We start from the raw sequence: 20,028 nt of genomic DNA, 5'->3' as shown, positions 1-20,028 counted from the left end.
AATTCAGATAAATTGAAATCATGTAACTTTTCTCATCATAATGCAATAAAAGTTTAAAAAAAAAGAATTCTTCCTCTTAGACACAGTTCATACTGTACTGTACTCTTAACTGCTTACCTAACACTCTATCTGTTACATCATCTTATATGTATGTAATTTGTGCCACTGATTATTTGAATTCTTACTCAAGTTACTCACTGCCATTTTCAATGGTAATAGTAGCTTTACTGGAAAAACAAATAACTTAGGATTGTTAAAATTTTTATTTTTATAGGTAAAAGTATAAAGAGATAAAAAAAAGAAGCCATTCTTGGAAGACTTTCTTTTTCATTTGTTAATTTCACACTATTTCCTTTATTCTCCTGTTTTTATTTGCATTTGAAGATGAACACAAGCTACACCACACAAACATTGGGGAATGGCTTGTATTCTATTTGTATGCTTTAAAGTAACCATTTTGAGGAGATGTGGTTTCTGATGCATATTACAGGAACACAAGAAGTAAACAGCAAGCTTATTTATATACAAGGTAAACATGTTTTTTGTTGTTGTTGTTTTTTGTTTGTTTGTTTGTTTTTTTCGAGACAGGGTTTCTCCGTATAGTCCTGGCTGTCGTGGAACTCACTCTGTAGACCAGGCTGACCTCGAACTCAGAAATCTGCCTGCCTTTGCCTCCCAAGTTAAAGGAATTAAAGACGTGCGCCATCACCGCCTGGCTGGTAAATATGTTTTTTAAAGTGTCCTAGGCAATCAAAGTTATGGGCAAGCTCCATTCTCTTCATCCTGTAATCAGTTCATTCTCTGCTGTCTCCCAGGAGGAATGCTACTGAAGGGTTCCATGGCTCAGCAGGCCACAGCACTCACTGGTCTGATGATTTGAGTTCAGATACCCAGAATCCACATAAAAACTGGACCCAGGCACGGTGGCATGTGTCTGTAATCCCAGCATTAGCACGATAAAATGGGAGAGGAGAGGGACGGAGGACTTCCCCTGGAAGCCTGCGTAGGCTGGCTAGCTGCAGTGACAGAGAAGAGAGACCCTGCTTCATCCACTTTTATCCAGTTTTTAGCCCGTGTTGGACCCTGCATGCTACAATAATGATCTGCCAGGCAAGATCTAACAATGGTTAAGACTATTTATGGGCATTACCTTTGGTCGCTTACTGCAGTGGGTAATGATTAATGCATTGCTGTTTAAAGGGCTGAGCATGAGCAGGTGTGCATGCTCAGCCATAAATGGACCTTCCGTATCAATCCCCCACCCCCACCCCCATATACAGGCTCGGAGAACTCTGTGGAAAAGAGGGTGGGAAGAATGTAAGAGCCTAAGGGTGGGGAAGCGTGCTGGAAATCCTGTTCTCTGCACAAGGCTGTTCACACGTGAACTCAAAGCAGTTGTGGGTCCCTACAGGAAACCTGCTCAAGATCAAGACGGTTCACAAATTCCAGCTCCGGAGGCTCCACCCTACCGGAAGAACTTGTGGCGACCAATGGCTACTGGAGGAAAGAGGGTGAGAAACTTTTTTGCTAGGCGTGTCTCCCACCCCGCCCCAGTAGATGGCTCCCATGACCATGTGCATACAGGCAGCACTAATTAGACTCGGTATGAGATCCTTTATGATCTTGAAGTGTGTCCGTATTCTTAACACCCACAAGCAACTGGTGAAAAGATAGGCTAGACAGAAGATGAGCCAGTGTGGTGGTTTGAACGAGAATAGCTGCCATCGGCTCATATATTTGAATGCTTAGGAAAGATTAGAACCATAAAGGATCTCAGAAAGGACTCTATTTGTCTTTCTCATTCTATGCCACAGTTCTTCTAGCGATCGATACACTGTGTACAAGAATCCAAGTTCTCCCTCCTCACCCCAGAGGCTTTTCCTTGCACCATGTAACCACCGACATTACTATTTAGATTATCAGATGTATAAAGCCTTAGCTTGTAAGTTTTCCTAATAGGTTTCTGTTCTTAAAAGCTCTGTCTCTGACATCTGATTGAGTCTCACTATCAGTATCCCATAGACATCCTTCAAGCAAAAGACAATATTTCTAGTTTTCATTTCATCAAGTGTTAGCCTTTTAAAGCTGCTTTGCTTTTAGAGGGAAAACAAAGGACCAAAGAAAAGAAATCAAGAATTTTAATTATAACATTAAAACACCTCTGTAAAAAAATGTCTGCACATGATCTCAGCCAAAAGATAGACAAAGTATCCATTTCTCTGTGTGTTCCAAACTCCTCTGACTGCGAGTTGTCTGACTACCTGTGAGTATGTGCTTACACAGTCATTGGTTCCCCCAGCCAGCCATGGTAACACCTGTGTACAAGCTCCATGCTCAGGAGGCTGAAGCAAGAGGACCTGGAGCAATCTGAGCTACAAAGCGAGTTGAAGGCCAGCCTGCATAGTCAGACCATGTTAAAACAGAGCAAATGGCTTTAAGTGTGTTTGGTTCTTGTGGTGGTTTGAATATGTACGGCCCAGGGAGTGGCACTGTTGGGAGATGTGGCCTTGTAGGAGGAAGAGTATTTTAAGACCCTTGTCCTAGCTGCCTGGAAGCCAGTCTTCTCCTGTTTGCCTTTGGAATAAGATGTTGGACTCTTGGCCTTCTGCACCATACCTGCCTGGGTGCTGCCATGCTCCTGCCTTGATGATAATGGACTGAACCTCTGAACCTGTAAGCCAGCCCCAATTAAAAGTTACAAGAGTTGCCTTGGTCATGGTGTCTGTTCATAGCAGTAAAAGCCTAACTAAGACAGTACTTAACTCAAGACCTTTAATGATAAAATACAATATATTCATGATTTTGTCCTAAAGGTAGAGCCTATTTTTATATCTAAGATGAACATGCAAAACTCTTATTTTTAGTTGTCTTTTATTATTTAGCTTAGACATGAATGCACCTGTGTGTTTGTGTGTGATGGGCATGCTGAACTCGGAGGCCCATTTTCAGAAGCCAGTTCTCTCCACTATGTGAGTTTTAGGGGTCAAACTCATGGTTCCTTTGGTAGTGTCTTTACGTGCTGAGCGGTCTCACCATCTTATCATTCACCTGAAAGTTTCTTCAACTGAGCTTTTTCTTTGGATAACATATCACCTTTGCATTACATTAATCTTGTTTTTCCTTTCCAAAATTTGCATTATCTTCATGGCAGGAAGCCTGGCAGCGTCCAGGCAGTCATGGTGCTGGAGGAGCTGAGAGTTCTACATCTTGTTCCGAAGGCAAACAGGAGAAGACTAACTTACAGGTGGTTAGAAGGCAGGTCTTCAAGCCCACCTGCACAGTGACACATGTCCTCCAATAAGGCTACACCTCCTAATAGGGCCACTTCCTGGGTCAAGCATGTTCAAACCACCACATTGCTCAAGGTTTATTTTTGTTATGAAAAATATCAAGGAATCAGATTGACTGCTCTGCCTTATTAAGATCAGGAGCCAGGACTGCAGATGTGTGCCTCCCTGCCTGGTTTAGGCAGTGCTGGGGACCAACTCTAAGGCTTTGTGCCAGGCAACCGCTCAACCAGTGGAACTACAGCCCCAGTTTCATCTAATTTGTTACCTAGCAATTGGGAAATGTGCTATGTCAACTCTGTTGCTAGGCAAACTTGCTTATGGTTAAAAACTTGAGCTGATTGGCAAATGAAATCTAGACAAGGAGGAACTGAAAATAAACTGGGGGTCTCTCAAGGGGAAGCAGAGTTTGGGATTTTCCTCAGCAGAAAGCCTGGCATCTGTGAGAGCCTGGGAGCCGGGCCTCTTGCACTTTGGGATGGAGCTTTTCTGAAGATAGATCCTTTGGTAGAAATGCACTGCCCTGAGGTGACTGCTGTCTCCTTGCGTGTAACAACACATCCTCTAGGAAAGCCAAAAGAAAAATAGCAGAGGCTAGTTATAGAAGTTTGCATTATAGAATAAGATTGGAATAGATATACATATATGTATATATATGTATGTATGTGCATACACACACATACACACACACACACACACACACACACACACACACACACACACACACACATATATATATATATATATATATATATATATATATAATCTTGATGTATCTATCTCATCTGAGAAGAATGGACCTGCCGAGTTCTTATGAGTCTGTCCATCAGCAGCAAAGCTCTTAGTGCGGTGAAGAACATCCACTGCTTTCCACTGGTTTCCATGTTGAAGGCATTCCTGGGATAAACCCTACTTGATTGCCATCTTTTTGTTTGGTAATAGCTTATCTAGAGTTTTTTGCACCTATGTTTCTAAATGAAATCATACTGGGTATTTATTTCCCTGGTGCCTACTGTCTGCTAAACTTTTAGAATTAAGGCTATTGAGAAAACGCCCCATGTCCTTTCCTTGCATACATTCTGGGACAGTTTGTGCTATGTGGGCAGTCCTTGCTCTGCAGAGGCCTGACAAACTTTCCAAATAAACCTGAGTTTGAAGTTTCCTTGACAGAAGATTTTAAGGTACTTACTGGATGTCTTCAGTGGTTGTGGGACTATAAGTTCTCTTTTTCTGCTTAAGTCTGCTGCTAGGCGCCCTCACCCCAGGGATTTCATTTCATATGCATTTTTCAATCTGTAGGCATAAGGACCTCATAATGTCACGTTATTGTTATTCTGTTGGGGGAGGAAGGGAGGGAGGCAGAGAGGGAGGGGGCAAAAAGTGAAAGGAGAAGAGAGGGTGGGAGGGACAGAAGGAGGGAAAGCATATTGAGGAAATGAGTGTGTAGGTCTTACTATGTGGCCTCTGCTTCTTGGCCTAAGTGATGTTTCTTGCCTCAGCCTTCACAGCCACTGCCATTACAGGTGAGCAACATGGGGACCTTATTACTACGTAATACCTACAATACCTGAAAACAGCCTCTCTTTTAGTCATAAAACTGGCATTACGTGGGTCTCTTTAAAAATAGTTTATCTTTATTTTACATGTATGAATGTTTTAACTACATCTGCGTATCATATGCATGCAGTGCCCAAAGAGACCAGAAGATGGTGTGAGATCCCTTGGAACTGGAGAATTGTGAGCCACCATGGATGGGGATTGAACCTGGGCTCATCTAGAAGAGCAGTCAGTGCTTTTGTAACCAATGAACCATCTCTCCAGCCCCTATTCTCTCTCTCTCTCTCTCTCTCTCTCTCTCTTTCTCTCTCTCTCTCTCTCTCTCTCTCCTTTGTTTTTCTTTAAAAAATAAATACTTATTAATTTAGGCTATATAACACTGATTTAGTGAAGTAAAATTTAAAAAATCACAAAAACAAATAAAATGTCTGAATCTGAAACGACTTTCAGCTTGAAATTTGCATTCTAGGTTTAGTCAGGAAACTTCCTTAAACTTAACACCTAGAAGCAAAATGGTCCCAATTTCACCCCATAGGAGAGGACAGATCTGAGCCTACAGAGGCAATGTGGTTGGTCTAATGTCCATGTAAGGTGCCTAGTGCTAGCGTCCTCCATATTGAGACACTCTCAGCACACCTGGTATATGGGTGGAGAGATCTCCACACCCTTCATTTCCCAGACAGAAGCACGGAACCACAGTGAAATGGAAATCACTCCACTGTGGCTGTTTGAGCTTTGGCAGCATTTTCCAAAATCTTCTTTTCCATTCCTCATAATCCTGTGTCAGATCTTCATCTTTCGGTAGTTTATGTGGGGTTTCTATTATTTCCATTTCTTTTGCTGGTGGTTCAAGCCCTGGTTTCTTTTTTCTCAGTGCTCTCACTACTTCTTAATGTTTAATCTTGGTAGAGTTTTCTGAATTACATTAGTCACTTCAAAGAAGCAACTTTTAGCTTTGTTAATTTCATCTGTTGTTTATGACTTCTTCCTGACTCAATTTCTCCCTCTGCATGTGCGTGTTATGTATGCACTTACTTGTGTGCACACATATGTGTATATGGGTGTAGAGGCCAGAAATCAATGATGAGCATCTTCCTCATTTACTCTCCACTGTTTTTTGTTTTTTGTTTTTGTTTTGTTTTGTTTTGTTTTGTTTTTTGAAAGTCTCTAACTGAACTTGGAGCTCACTGGTTCAGTGAGCTTCCAGCCAGCTCTCAGGTCCTGTGTGACTCAGTTTCCCCAGGCTCCCTAGTTAAAAGTATTGCATTTCCAGTACTAGGATTATAGTGCTGCTGCACATGGGGTTTTTGTGGGGGCTAGGGATCCAACATCAGGTCGTCAAGCTTGGGCAGCAGCTTTAATGTCAACTCTCCCTGCGATCCTTCTCCTGACCTTTCAGGGTTTTTTGCTTGCAACTGGTGGAGATCTACATGTCTTTATCTCCTGTATGCTAGGATCAAAGCTCTTATTGTTTTTTTCTTAGTTTGTATCATTTATGAAATTATAAAATTTAAAGTGTTTAGTTTTAATATTTTTTGGTTTTTCGAGACAGGGTTTAGTTTTAATATTTTTGTTATGATTTTTAAAGTTAATTATTTAACAGCATATTTCTTAATTTCCAGCAAAAGATTTTATTGTTATTTTTGTTTACCTTCTTGGCACTGATTTTTAATTATTCACTATTGCTGGAGAAAGGTATTCATACAACATAGCTCTTTAAAATTTGCTTAATGGTACATTAAATGGGAAAGTTTAAAAAATTATTCTATCTACAGGCTGATGAAATTGGTCAGTGGATACAAGTGCCTACTGCCACTCCCTGTTTATAACCAAGGGAACTGAAATTCTGTCTAAATAAAGTGACTTTATAACCAAAGTTAGAGCATTTGTAGGACTGGGGAGATTAGACTCACCACCCAGCTTAGCTATCTGTTTTAAACAACTGAGTTGAAAGACGAGCCCGTACTGTGAATTATTAACCATGATCCCCTCAGCCGTTGTCTTGTGCCAGAGCTGTCAATGGAACGGATGGCTAGCTTGGATTACTGTTCTTGGTTTTTCCTGCAGTGTGACTCCAGAACCCACTCAGAGTCTTCGTACTGGTAATACAGGAGACACTGTGACCACGAAATCCACACCACACAAACAAGCACTCCACAATAATTCATCAGTGAGAAGTTTCTGCTGAGAGGAAAAACGCTATGCTCATCTCCACGGCCCTACAGTGCATTCTTGACTGGATTCCATTAGCAGGCCTGTCTACCGGGTGTCACTGCCTAGAGAAGCCACCACCCAGCTGGTGCAGGATCCTCTAACCCATCCTCTCCTTCAGCTGGGGGAGGTCCAGGTACTGATGGGCATCTCAGGAGAAGTTTGAACGCTTTCTGACCCTTCCAGCTGATTCCTGTTAATGGCTCTTACACCTGACCAGCTGCCAGAACAGCTGTTCAACTTACCTTAATATTCTGCTGCCACCACGTGTTTGTCAGCTCAAGAACTGGGAATTGCCATTTTCCAACCAAAATAAGAATTTCGCTTAGTTCTAAAACTTCATTCCTATCATAGGAGACATTGTGATTCCTGCCTTTGTCTATCTAGGGTTCCTTCTACCATCTTTAGATGGAGACAAGGCACCTTTCACAGCCCCGGGTCAGCAATCTCCCAGGAGGCAGAAAGATGGTCAGACTCATTGCAGGTATAGCTGCCTCTTGAGCGGTTCATCTTGGCTGATACAGTCTGATTCAGAAAAATGGGTACAGACCTCGAAGAGCACCTGGAGCTCCCGGCTGACTTTTCAGATTACCTTATTGCTTAGTCTAGCGAATGCAAGCCTAAGTATTAGTCCTTAGTACTAAATGCTTCAAATGGGAAGGCGGCTTCCTCCTGGGGCTGCGGGAGCCTCTTCTAGCGACATCGTGAATATTGGGTTTGAAATTACGACTCTTAGAAGACTGCGCTGCCTCTGCTGAGAAGCGGACTCTGGGGAACTCCCTATGTATGCCTGAGCTTGCAGTTCAGAGACAAGATGAACGAATCTGGACTGGAGGCCAGAGGGACACCTTTCTGTTCTTGTGGACAGAGATTACAGCCCATTGACATTACTGCGTCAGTCTTAACCCCGGAATTCTTAGAGTGCCAACTTGAAGCCAACACAATGGCAACCTTATGTGCAAGTACTACCTCGGACACTGTTTAATGGGAGTAGCTCCACAGCTGCCTTTCCTGGGAGAACAAAGTTATCTGGCTGCTTTATAATCATTTAAAATATTTTATTAAGCATTGACTTAAAAAATTGAAAGAGAAAAAAAAAAGAATGTGACACCTCAGAGCAAATGCTTGAAGGTAACCAAATATCATTATAAATATTGCACTTTATAGAATCTTTTTTATATCTTCATACAACTCGACTCTAGAATATCCTCCTACAGAGATGTATGTACAAGCGTCCAGCTGCTGGTGCTCGATGCTGTTCCTCATTGGGCAGTGGGTGGGAGGGTTCTCGGATGTCTGACCTCACAGTACAGGTGCACGTCTTCCACCAGCGAAATGGGGGCCGGGCTCACACATCCATCCCATGGGGAGTAACTCGGTTCCATCTCTCAGAACACTCAGTATTAAATAGCATGGGTTTTTTTTTTCTACGTAAGGAGAACAGATCATTGAGCGGTGATGAGCAAGTTCAGGTTATGTGACAGAGCTCAGGCTAACACTGCTTGTTCTTCAGGGCATTCATGGGCTTCTGATTCTTATTCTTGAACATCTTGACAAAGCTGTTGGGCATGATTTTGCCACGCCCATCCTCACCCACTTGTCCCATAATAATGTAATTGAGACCTAAAGAAAGAGAAAGTAAAGATAACTGTTTGTTTTTTTTTTTGTTTTTGTTTTGTTTTTGTTTTGTTTTGTTTTGTTTTGTTTTTACTTCATGTTCATGGTTAAGGCTTCCTTCTCTATCAGAAGTGGACCATGTTTTAGCCCTGATTTCACTTCCCCACAACCACCCCTGACTGCAAAGGTCCATGACTTGCCCCTCCCCTCTCCTCGCCTTTCCCCTCTCTGCTTCTGAGTTTTTCCAGGAGAAAGACTACAGCTCTGTCCTTACCTCGTCTGAGAAGGGGGCACTGCCTGCAGACCACAGTGAGCTTGACACTCATGTTCTTGCCAGCCTGTTGAATGGCCAGGTTGCCCTCCCTGTAGATGCTGATGATGGAGACTGTGGCATGCAAACTCCCACCTCGAGTGACCGTTGTGATAACAGTGCCGGCTAACACTGTAGAAGAAAAAACCCACAGTGAAGGCAAATCCAGGCAGAGCTGAAGACGATTTCTAGTCTTTTAAGTTTCAGAAATGAAAATTCACGAGTTAAAGGGGTCTCAAAATTTAAATCATGAAAATGCAGGTTAAAAAAAAAAAAATCATGCTTTGTTTGGGTGTAACTTCCCAGAAGAGAAAGGTAGCAGCTTTCCCAACTGCAGGCTGCACCTGAGATGGCGACCCTCTCAAAACCTTCTAACAGCTGGATAGATTGCCACTTAAGGGATAGAGTTTTGAGTCTTGCTCTTAAGCACTTAGCAACCCTGTTTAATCTCACTTAGAAAATGAAAGTAGAGAACTGAGCTAGGACTTAAAACAGTGTGAGCTGTGTGCTTGCACTGGCGCTCCAGATACAACCAAAACCTTACCCCGGGGAGTGTTTCCTTCCATGGCTGAGAACTCGTCGTCCCCTGGTGATATTTGGTTCCTGTGCCATCTAAGTGAGCCACAGATGATAGGCTAAAGCTAGTTTTAGACACAGGTAACCTAACCCCCCCCCCCCCCCCCCAGGACAGTGTGAGTCCCCAGCGCTTAAGAAATACACCAAGCTCCTAAATGCAGAATTCCCAGCACACCTTCCGTTGATTCCTGGTAATGCGGGGCCATTGAAAACTGCCAGGCTGTAGCCCAGGGAAATCAGGGTCGGGAATGCACACAGTTCCTTCCGCAGACAACTAACCCGGGTGTGGTTGCAAATTCACTTGGAAATGCTTGCTTCCCTTTTTATGCAGTCACTTGACCTCAGCATGACAACTGCACAAAATTCATCCCTTCCCTACAAGACAGTCTCAGGGTTGCAGGCGGTTACCACGTAATGGCACCGAAAGCTGTAACTTGGGGATGGGGGTGCAGGGTGAGGGGGGCTTGTTTTTGATAACCTGTTGAACTGTAGAAACTTTCTTTTCCTGATAAGATTAAAATTGGCATCTTTTGTTCTCAAGTGGTTTTCCCAACAGTGCAAGTTTTTAATTGGCAAAATCCCTTAGGAACCCCAACCACTCGGCTCCTCCTTCTGGTGCTGGTTTACAAGAGCTTCAGTTGGGCTCAGTCAGATTTTCACGGTTTACCTTAGCACTCTGAAGAGAGCCACTGAAAAGATCCCTGCATTTCTTTTGAGAGAGGCCAGCTTTTGAATGTGAGCCTAATTATTGAATGTACTTAAGCTGGATCCCAGATGCAAGAAAGTAATTCTCTGGTGTGTGGAAAAAAAAAAAAAGACTGTATAGGCTTTTTCACGAAGTCTACCAGAATACACCGAGTAGCCAGGTCATGGACCAAGAGTCAACTTTAAAACTGATATATGGGGTGGGCAGGGGAGGGGTGTGTGGTGCAGAGGTGGGCACTATTTGTAAAGCTTATTTTTCTCATTGTGAAGCCAAACAGTTCAGAGAGCCCAGGCGGATACGCTCGGGTGGGCAGGACTGTGCTTCCATGGGTAAATGATTGCGCACACAGTCTCGTGTTTCCCGCGAGAGAGGAGGCTGGTTTCTGTTTCTTACCGAAGTGGCTTGAACAGTAATTGCTCTCTAGAGTCCCCATCCGTCTACACTTCTGCTGACACAGGGCCACAGTGGGTTTTAAACCTAATTCAAAGAAGAAATTCAAAGAAGGGAGTCACGAGATTCAGAAAAAAACGAATTTAAATATAATTACTGTTTACGTCAGAATCTAGCCAGATGAAATTAGCATTTATTTCCCTGAGCCACCAAGCTTACCACTGTAGTGAAATAATTATGAACCACGTAAGAGAAAGTCTTCGTGCTACCAACTACTATCCTCCCTCACAGGAACTAAATCCTCTCTACTGAATTTTAAACCTGAGATCAAAGATAATCCAAATTTAGTCTCGTTCACTTCTTTTAGAGCAGTGAATCTCAACCCTTGGGTACAGTTCCTCATGTTGAGGGTGAACTCCAACTGTTAAATTATTTTTGTTGCTACTTCATTACTGTAATTTTGCTACTGTTGAGAATTGTAATGTAAATATCTGATGTTTCTGATAGTCCTAGGTGACCCCTGGGAAACGTTGAGAACCACCGCTTTGTTGGTATGTATGTATGTATGTTTCATGCTATAACAGAATCGACCTGATGTGCCCGGCTTAGGAGGGGAAAAAAAAAGACAAAAAAGCTGCCCAACAAATCTGAAGTGGCAGAGCACGGGCTAATTCTTCACAAGAGGAATTCTATGGTGTTCTCATGAGGGTAAGAGGAGTTTTCTCGGTGTGCTTAAAATATACAGCTCTCTCGTTGTCAATAGCACAGGGATTTAGGAATGCTACTCACGTGTAGAGTGTTAGGCTTGATTTGAGGAGTCGCTAAGCTGTTTATTGTGAACCCAGCATTGGCTATAAGGATCTCAAGAAGTAAACAGTTATCAGAGACACAAGTTAAAAGTATAATTAGCCACAGCCACAGTTGCTCTCAATGGGTGGTAACTTTGTTCTGTGGGTAACACAGAATGAGCATAAGAAACGTCTGAGCTGTCCTGACTAGGGAGGCATTGATGGCATTTAATTCACAGCTTTAGCTGTGTGTGTGTGTGCTGGTTGGTCTTTGTCCACCAGACACAAACTGAACGACATATTGGAAGAAGCAATCTTCACTGAGAAAATGCCTCCATAAGATTGACATGCAGGCAGGTCTGCAGGACAGCTTCTTGGTTGATGACCACGCACTGTGCCATCCTTGGGCTCACAGTCCTGGGCTGTATAAGAAGGCAGGCTGAGCAAGCCTGTAAGCAGCACCCCTCCATGGCTTCTGCACTAGTTCCTGCCCTCACATCCCTGGAGGATGGACTACATAAGAAGAAGTAAATTCCTTCCTCCCCGAGTAGCTTTTTTTTGGTAATGGTATATTATCACAACACAAACCCTAGCGGAGAGTCCCTCGCACCTCACATGGGACCCTGTATCTGAATGTGAAGTGTCACAAGAAGCCTGGCAATGCTGAAAGGTTTCTGAATGCCCAATGGCTAAAGAACTAAACTCAGTTTCAAACACATAAGGTATGTGTGTATGTGAGGTGTTGGTGGCAGGGTTCGCTTGTGCTGCGCTGTGAACTGTGTGTAGTCCTGGTTCTGAACACAGAGTGTCACACAGCACGCGCTGTCAGGCCCTCACACCAGCCAACACCACTTGAAACACTTCTGCTCGGGTTTCAGAGGCTTGCATGGGGCAACTGTAGAGTTTTTACTGGCACTGTAAAGTTTCCTGCCCTGAAACACAGAAATTAGTTTTTTCCAAGGGAGTCTTGCTGAGGAAACAAACCACTCTTAAGGGTGGGTCACAGGCCAGCAGTGGATGGCCGACACAAAAGGAACCCAGTAGCAACGTGCGGGTTCTCTGTCTCATGATGTTCAGTCATCGTTTTTAAACCTTACAGATTCTTTGTGTATTTACTATGGCTTTGTTTTAATGGTTTGGTTTTTATGATATTCCCATGTGTGTGTGTGTGTGTGTGTGTGTGTGTGTGTGTGTGAATGTGTGAATGTGCGTGTGTGTGTGTGCGTGTGTGTGTGTGTCTGTGTCTATATGTGTTTCTTGTGCTTTTTCTTTGGCTCTTTTTCTTAAACATTTTTTTTTTTTTGAAGAATTCAGAAGCATTTTAGAAGGATGAAGCTATATCATCTGTACTGGGTAGTCCTTTGTCAGCTGTCAAGTTGTGTCACAAGTTACAGACAGCCAGGTAAAGGGAATCTTAACTGAGCCTGAATAGCCTTGGAATGCTTATCTGGGAGTGGATGGGTGCCTTGCATTGATGCTTCTTGCCTTCCAGAATAGACCTATCTGCCCTCTGGGCTTTAAGTCAGGAGGCTACTCCACCTAGCTCATCTTGTGATCTTTGTCTCAATTTCTGCGCTCACAAACAGCTCTTGGCTCGGCCTTTCTCCTACACATTCTTGCACTATCTCCAAGGGTCCATTATCTTCACGGATGACCTAGTTTCATATTCACAAGGGACAATCCTCTGTTGCATCAGCCACTCAAACCCAGGCTCAGATGTCCTCACGCAGGACCATGTGTTGCCCATTTCTTAAATGGCAAATTTAGATATCCTAATATCCAGGTGTCTTAGTTAGGGTGTCCATTGCTGTGAAGAGACACCATGACCAAGACAACTCTTATAAAAGGAAACATTTAATTGAGGCTGGTTTACAGTTTCAATGGTTTAGTCCAGTATCGTCATGGTGGGAAGCATGGAAGCATCCAGGCAGGCATGGTGCTGGAGAAGGAATTGAGAGTCCTCCATCTTGATCCACAGGCAGCAGAAGGGGGTTTGAGCATAGAAGACCTCAAAGCTTGTTCCCACAATGACATATTTCCTCCAACAAGGCCACCCCTACTCCAATAAGGCTACACCTCTTAATAGTGCCACTCCCTGTGGGCCAAGCATTCAAATCCATGAATCTATGGGAGCCATCCCTATTCAAACCACCACAGCAGCCTAGCCTCCCTTCCTTCCGGATCATTTATTTAATCCAATGGCTATCTCATTCTACCACTGGAGGGTCCGTGCTTTGAGCGTTCACATGTCCCCTACCCAACCAACCCTAGCTGGCTTTTACTTGCTTAGTTATATCACTTGGCTTCAACAGTCCATTTTCCAGCCAACCACATTCTTTACAATCATTCAAACTGTCATGGGTCCCCTCTCCTTCAATCCCCAGAAGTCCTGCAGGAGGATGCTCTTTTTGGTGTTTGCCCTTGAGTTAGCTGAGTTCCCAGATATACACCAGAAAGTGACGGGCTCCCGGGAATCACCTGACTATCCCATTCCATAGTCATTTTTCAGATTTTCATTTTCCTAGCATCCAGTGCTGCCTTGTCCCTTGGTGATGACCCTGCCTATGTTCAGAGGGAACAGAAGTCACAACAGAGAATGCCCTTGATAGCCACTGACTCTCAAGGCAACCTCCACCCTCACACTCTCTTCTTTTGCTTCTCTTAGGGAGGAGGCTACCTCTCTGGCCCAAGCCAGAGTATAGAGTGTGGAATCTATAGCCTTTGGGACAGACCTTCCCACCTCTGTTCCTTCTGTCCCCTGCATTGACCTTTGTCACTGTACCACACTGGTGTTAATGTGTTCACCTCTCAATGACCTTCTCTCTTTTTAGGACCAAGTGTGTTCTATGAGTTTCTAGAACTCCCTGGCTTCTGCCTTCATTGCACCACTTATAAAACTCCCTGTCGCCAGGCAGTGGTGCACATGCCTTTAATCCTAGCACTTGGGAGGCAGAGGCAGGCAGATTTCTGAGTTCGAAGCCAGCATGGTCTACAGAGTGAGTTCCAGGACAGTCAGGGCTACATAGAGAAACCCAGCCTTGGGGAAAAAAAAAAAGACTCCAGTCATGGGTTAAAAACAAACATTTTTGTCTCATCAACAGGAGGTTCACCGACCACCTCCTCTGAAGGCATCTTCTTCTAGGACTTGTGCTGTGGATGTCCCTCCTCCTCCTCCTCCTCCCTCCTTTCTTCTCGTCCTCCACCAAGTTAGATTTCCTCAAAGTTTGGTTCCAGCTTCTTTCCTTCCTGCACCTTCAGCCTCTCCCAAGGTAGATAAATCCCCCTTTTTAAAAAAATTATTTTTTATGTGTATGAATATTGTTGCCCACATACATATACATGTGCCCCATGCCTGTCTGGTACCCTTGGAGGGTCAGAAGAGGGTACTGAATTCTCTGGGACTGGAGTTCTGGGTGGTTGTGAGCCACCCTGAGGGTTTTGAGAATCAAGCAGATCCTCTGAAAGAGTAAGTGTCTAAACTGCTGAGCCGTCTCTCTCTCCTTCCCCGAAGCCTAGCCCCATCACATGTCCACAACCCCTAACTCTAGAATCCAACAGCACTGTGCTGTGACTACATGCTTATTGTATTATAAATAGTCTATTTTATTTTATTTTTTATGATGGAGAGGTGTGTGTGCAGAGGTTAGAGCATGACTCTGTGAAATTAGCTCTCTTCTTCCGCCTTCATGTGGATCACAGGGATCAAGCTTAGGGTGTCACCCTTGCGTAGCAAGCACCTTTTCCTGCTGAAACTCCCCAGCCCTGTATTATATATTCTAAGGACTAGAAGAGGTGAGCTCCAAGCTTCCCAATGCAAACAAATGACAACATCTAAAGAGACAGAAATGCTAATTACTCTGGTTTGACTACTGCATATTGTAAACATGGATCAAACATGGTACACCCCAAATATGTGACAATTATTATGTTAAATTAAAAAAAAAAACACAAATAAGGGAAGATTTTGCCATGTACCAGTAAGGGAGCATTGGGTTTGTAAAGGCAGTGTTTATATTATAATCAGCTTCCTGGCAATTCTTAGGCAGCCACTGTTTTCTTCTGTGGCTAATACGGACCACTGGCTGGCGAGCAGCCTTACCTGCCTGTCTTTTATCCATGAAAATCTCACTACCACCTCACACAAGTTCCCACCTACTTACTTCTGTTTCAGGTATCTTCTTATTTTGTCTACCTCAAAAGAACTCTTTCTAGAATGCCAACGTATTTGTGCCAGCTTCCAAACACAAGAACTTACCGGTAGTTACGGGGGATGCCGTGGTGACGGGCGTGGCTGTGGTTGTGGGGAATTTTTTCGGCCTGAATTTGTAGTGACCAATAAACCCATCTGCTGTTAAACTTAAGTCTGATAAGAACTGAATGAGAAGTTCATTCCTCTCAGACACAATCGGCCTAGGAGAAAAACACAGTCAAAGTTTAACTGGCGCCTCTCTAAAAATGTCCGATCTTCTAGCTTTCAGTTCGTTTTTGACAATAGATTAATGACTCATTGAAAAACAAAAGATCAAAACACTTGGGGAAAAAAAATGAAGGTCCTAACACCCTACCACCACAAGGACCCTATTATTACCCTCTTTATGAACCTAGAATTCAATGATTTTCCTGAGGTCCTGTGGTCAGCATGTGGGATCCAGGGTTTGAACCTGGGGCTCAGTGACTCTAGAGACAGCGGAAGATATGGGGACCAGTGGGAACAATGGTGTTGTGGCTATTTCCCACAAGCCCCCGAGGCTTTGCCGGACTTGTGACTCTGAACTAAGTCTGTGATTGACACCAGCTGCTGGTGATGGAAAATCTGAGGGACAGATCTAGTGGCATACGGGGCTCAAGGAGACCACATTTTGTTTTTAGTGGGAAGTCTAATGTCTGCCTGCGATGGCAGCATTTCTATTTATAATCCCCATCAGGGAAGTGCTGATAAAGAGAGAGCAGGTGACTACTGATCACTAGTCATAACATCATTAAAAGCTCCAACATTAGGAACCTGATGGTTAGTTGGAATTACATACAGGGTTAGAGGTGATGCTGACTAAGCCTCAAAGGTCTTCTGAATCTTAGGGGGTGATTACAGGAGGTGTCAATTTCAGATGCTATTGTTTCTTGAACAATGGAGAGCATGCTGTTTGGCTAATTTTATTCAGCAACTAATTCATAAGTAGAAAAAGATTAAGCAAGTTTTTTCGTTAGATTAGTGATCTGAGGAAACTCCTTTTCTGGTGCAACCCTCTAGTCAGAGCACTTGAGCCTCTCTACAGCCCATAATGAGCAGCTCACTCTGTACACCTGCAGTGAGCAGGAAGAGCCATGCTGGAACACACCAGCTGGGGAAACTGGAACCAAGTGGGGGACCAACAGAAGCAGGGGGGCTCGTGACCTACATCCATATTTCCCATCCCCAAAGCAATGAGGATTGTGTAAATGATATATCAGGGATTCAAGCTTTTAACAGATGTATTTTCACTTGCTTATGAAGACTATGAAATGAGAATTTAAAACTTCCCTATACACAATTCTCACCTACAATTACCAACAAAACACGCTAACCTTGTATAAATGATAACATTGCCACAAGCACTTCCTACAGGCAGAAATTGAAATTCATTCACGGCTTCTACACAGGCACTTGTCATTCTGGAGTCTATGCCCTGGCTTTTCTATGAATTAACTGGGCGACATTATATCAGAAATTTGATTTTTTTTTTCAGGGAAGGGTAATTTAGTAACAAAAGTAGATTTTTATTGTGGTGTTTTGTGGAAATAAAACAGAATCCCACTGTTGCACTGAGGGCCAAGTGCTGCATCTACAAGTTGACGTTATGGACAACCAGGAAGCGGGACAAAATCTCACCCAGAAATTGATGGAGAAGCTGGCTTGGGAGGCAGTGAGCCATCAGCAGTAGCCACCTCTGGTTTTAAAGCTTACACTCTGCTCTTTGTTTACTCTGCCAGCCAGCCACTTCGTCTGCTAATTGTATCTGCTAACTATTTATTCATCTACAATTGTCCCCCTCATCTCCGGCAGCCTCTTCTGTAACATGATGTAGTGAAATTTCTTTGTCTTACTGTGTGGACAGCGAGCTTCCAAGGATCCGCCTGTCTCTGTCCCTCATCTCTCTCCTGCTGGATTGCAAGCACGAGCCACTGTGACCCGTCTTTCTCTTTAAGTGGGTTCCGGGGATCCAGACTCAACTCCTCACACTTGCAGGACGAGCACTTTATCAACTAAACCCCCCTCTGCAGCCAGGAGAGTAATTTACTCAAGGAGGATAATTTCATGACAGAGACAGATTTTTCTTCTCTGCCTCCTTGGCTTTACCAGGACCACAGCAGCTGCTCCCTGTTTATCCTATCTAGATGTGGCCTCAGTGCACTTGGGGAGCTCCTAACTCCACAGGATGCAGAGCCCAACATGCCCTTTCTCTCCAGGTTCCAGCTTGAGGTCTGGGCTTCAGAAGTAGCACACAGTCTGTGTATCTTCATGGTGTGTAGCTTATGAAGGTGTCCCTCCCCTGCTCTCCCCAACCTTCCTCCCTTCACCAGCCATTCTCTCCAAATGCTTCCCCCGATTAAGGTCTGGTGTTTTCGAAGAGATTCTTTGCTGTTTTGTTGGCATTGCAATGTGAATTAGAACACACTTAACCATTGTTGTGAACGTTGGGATGTTTACCTTTCCCATCACAAATAATGTTACTGAGAGTATCCACTGGTAAGTGAAGGCAGAATGTATCTCTATACTAGGCATCGTCTTTGAGACTATGTTCAAATTTATTGCATAGCTCCCACCTGGTCTCCTACGTGGGTCTCCCAAATCACACCTTTTCCAAAAGGTTAGATTTCCTCTTGTGAACATTCCTTCTCATGTTTTGTGGGTTTTTTTTTAACCCATTTTTTTTTTATTGAGTTGTCTTTTCCTGGGTGTCTTTTAGTGTATTGTGGGATTTAGGACTTTGTCAAATAAAGGTTATGAAAACATATCTCTGATGTGTCTTCCCTCCACTCTATCTTTAAGGTAGATAAAACTTCTCTTTTTAAATTTCTCTTTACGGTCTCATTCCACCTGTTGTTGTTCCTTATGTGATTATGGACATACAGGTTTATTATGCGTATGAATAAGTGGGCTACTGCCCACCTTCAATGGGGTCTTCCTTTCCTCACTGGCCCAAGGGTCTCAGGGGAGTGCAGTATCCACAGATGTGTGTGGATAAACTCCCGGCCTTTCTTTGTGGCTCCATTTCCCTTTCTTTCTGTTAAAAATCTCAGTATTAATTCTCAGCTCCCAGAAAAAGTCTCATATGCAACGGGCAGGTGAGTCCCCTTTCTTGGTGCTTTCGCCTAGGGCTCAGTATTGTCTCCACCACCCACAATCTTGCCTGCCTGTCCATAGCTTAGAATACAGCCGACAGATCCAATAAAATCCAGTTTCACTGTTGTCCAACAAGGAGTCTTTCTAGTCATGAGCAGCTCCATGTAGTTACGTGTTTTAAAATATCTTCTAGTCGGGTTTTAAACTTTTCCACACTAAAGCCTAGCAGACAAATTTTAAAGATTTATTTTAGGGCATTTAATATGTTTGTAGCTTAAGAAATGTTTTGAAATATGAACTTTTCTATGGTAAGCGTAATGGTGCACAGCAGGTAAAGGAGCTTACTACTAAGGCAGATGACTAGAGTTGGAGCCCCACTTGGTAGAAGGAAAGGACCTGTCCATTCTTGCAAGTTGTCCTATCGCATCCACAGATATGCTATGGCATGTGTGCCCTCCCCATGTACGGACGAATAAATAAATAAATGTAATTTAAATTAAAACAAGAAAATAAGCTCTTGAGCATTTCTTATTTTCCCTAGGAGGATCTGTGTCATGTTGAAACAACTCTCCCTTGTGCTAATCAGAACTCTGGAGAGGACCACACATTGCCTTAGGTTGGGGACTTGCCTGGAGTGGTGACTTCCCATTGGCCCTGATGATGGGATGTGGGCATTTTGCCCCTCACCTAGTGAGGGTCATGCCAAGCAAGGGCAGCTACAGACTGGGGTGAGGGCCGGGCATGGGGTGGAGATATTCTAGGAACTGGCCCCTGACATTCCCCACCCCACCCCCGTATGTTCCAGACAGGATGTGAAATGCTTTGCTTGCTGTCCCAGAACACACCTTGTTAAAGGGGAACTTGAAATATCTGAGCTGTCTGGTGGTTCTGCTGTGTGGTGCTGTTTACTGACTTCCTCTGCTTCCCCATTTGAGGGGTTATAAGGAACTGAGGTACTATAAACTCGCTGGCCTGGATCATCAGCCCCTGCTGCCCTCCTGACCCCAGTGTTTAACTCTTTCCTTTCCTTTCCTTACTGCTTTATTTACTTTTTGCCCCGAGTCCTCCCCCTTAAGAAGGGGGACTTTTTCTTCCTCCTCTATCCATTTTGGATGAAAAGAATATATTTTCTCTATTTGCTGGCTGTGCAATGGAAAAAGCAAAGTCTCAAGTGAAAGTCCTTCAAAAAAAACATCTGGGCTTGCGCTAAGCTTCCAGGTTTCCTTGTCTGGAATTTTTATCCCCTGGCTTTTTCCTTTTTTTTT

At 43.7% G+C, this 20,028-nt stretch overlaps 1 protein-coding gene across 1 annotated transcript in view; it reads right to left on the bottom strand.

Moving 5' to 3' along the window:
- Positions 1–8,098: 8,098 nt before the first annotated feature.
- Positions 8,099–20,028, bottom strand: part of Pcolce2 (procollagen C-endopeptidase enhancer 2) — a 57,134-nt gene continuing 45,204 nt past the window's right edge. Inside the window, exons 6-9 of the mRNA XM_031345078.1 lie at positions 15,698–15,852; positions 10,658–10,741; positions 8,947–9,114; positions 8,099–8,678 (exon numbers count right to left, since the gene is read on the bottom strand). Of these exons, the coding sequence (XP_031200938.1) occupies positions 8,548–8,678; positions 8,947–9,114; positions 10,658–10,741; positions 15,698–15,852 (538 nt within the window). The 3' untranslated portion in view covers positions 8,099–8,547. The remainder of the gene's footprint in view (positions 8,679–8,946; positions 9,115–10,657; positions 10,742–15,697; positions 15,853–20,028) is intronic.

This window comes from Mastomys coucha, unplaced genomic scaffold (genome assembly GCF_008632895.1).
Source record: "Mastomys coucha isolate ucsf_1 unplaced genomic scaffold, UCSF_Mcou_1 pScaffold23, whole genome shotgun sequence".
Lineage (NCBI taxonomy): Eukaryota > Metazoa > Chordata > Mammalia > Rodentia > Muridae > Mastomys > Mastomys coucha.
Note: the sequence above shows the minus strand (reverse complement) of the source record. Positions and strands in the feature narration are given on the sequence as shown.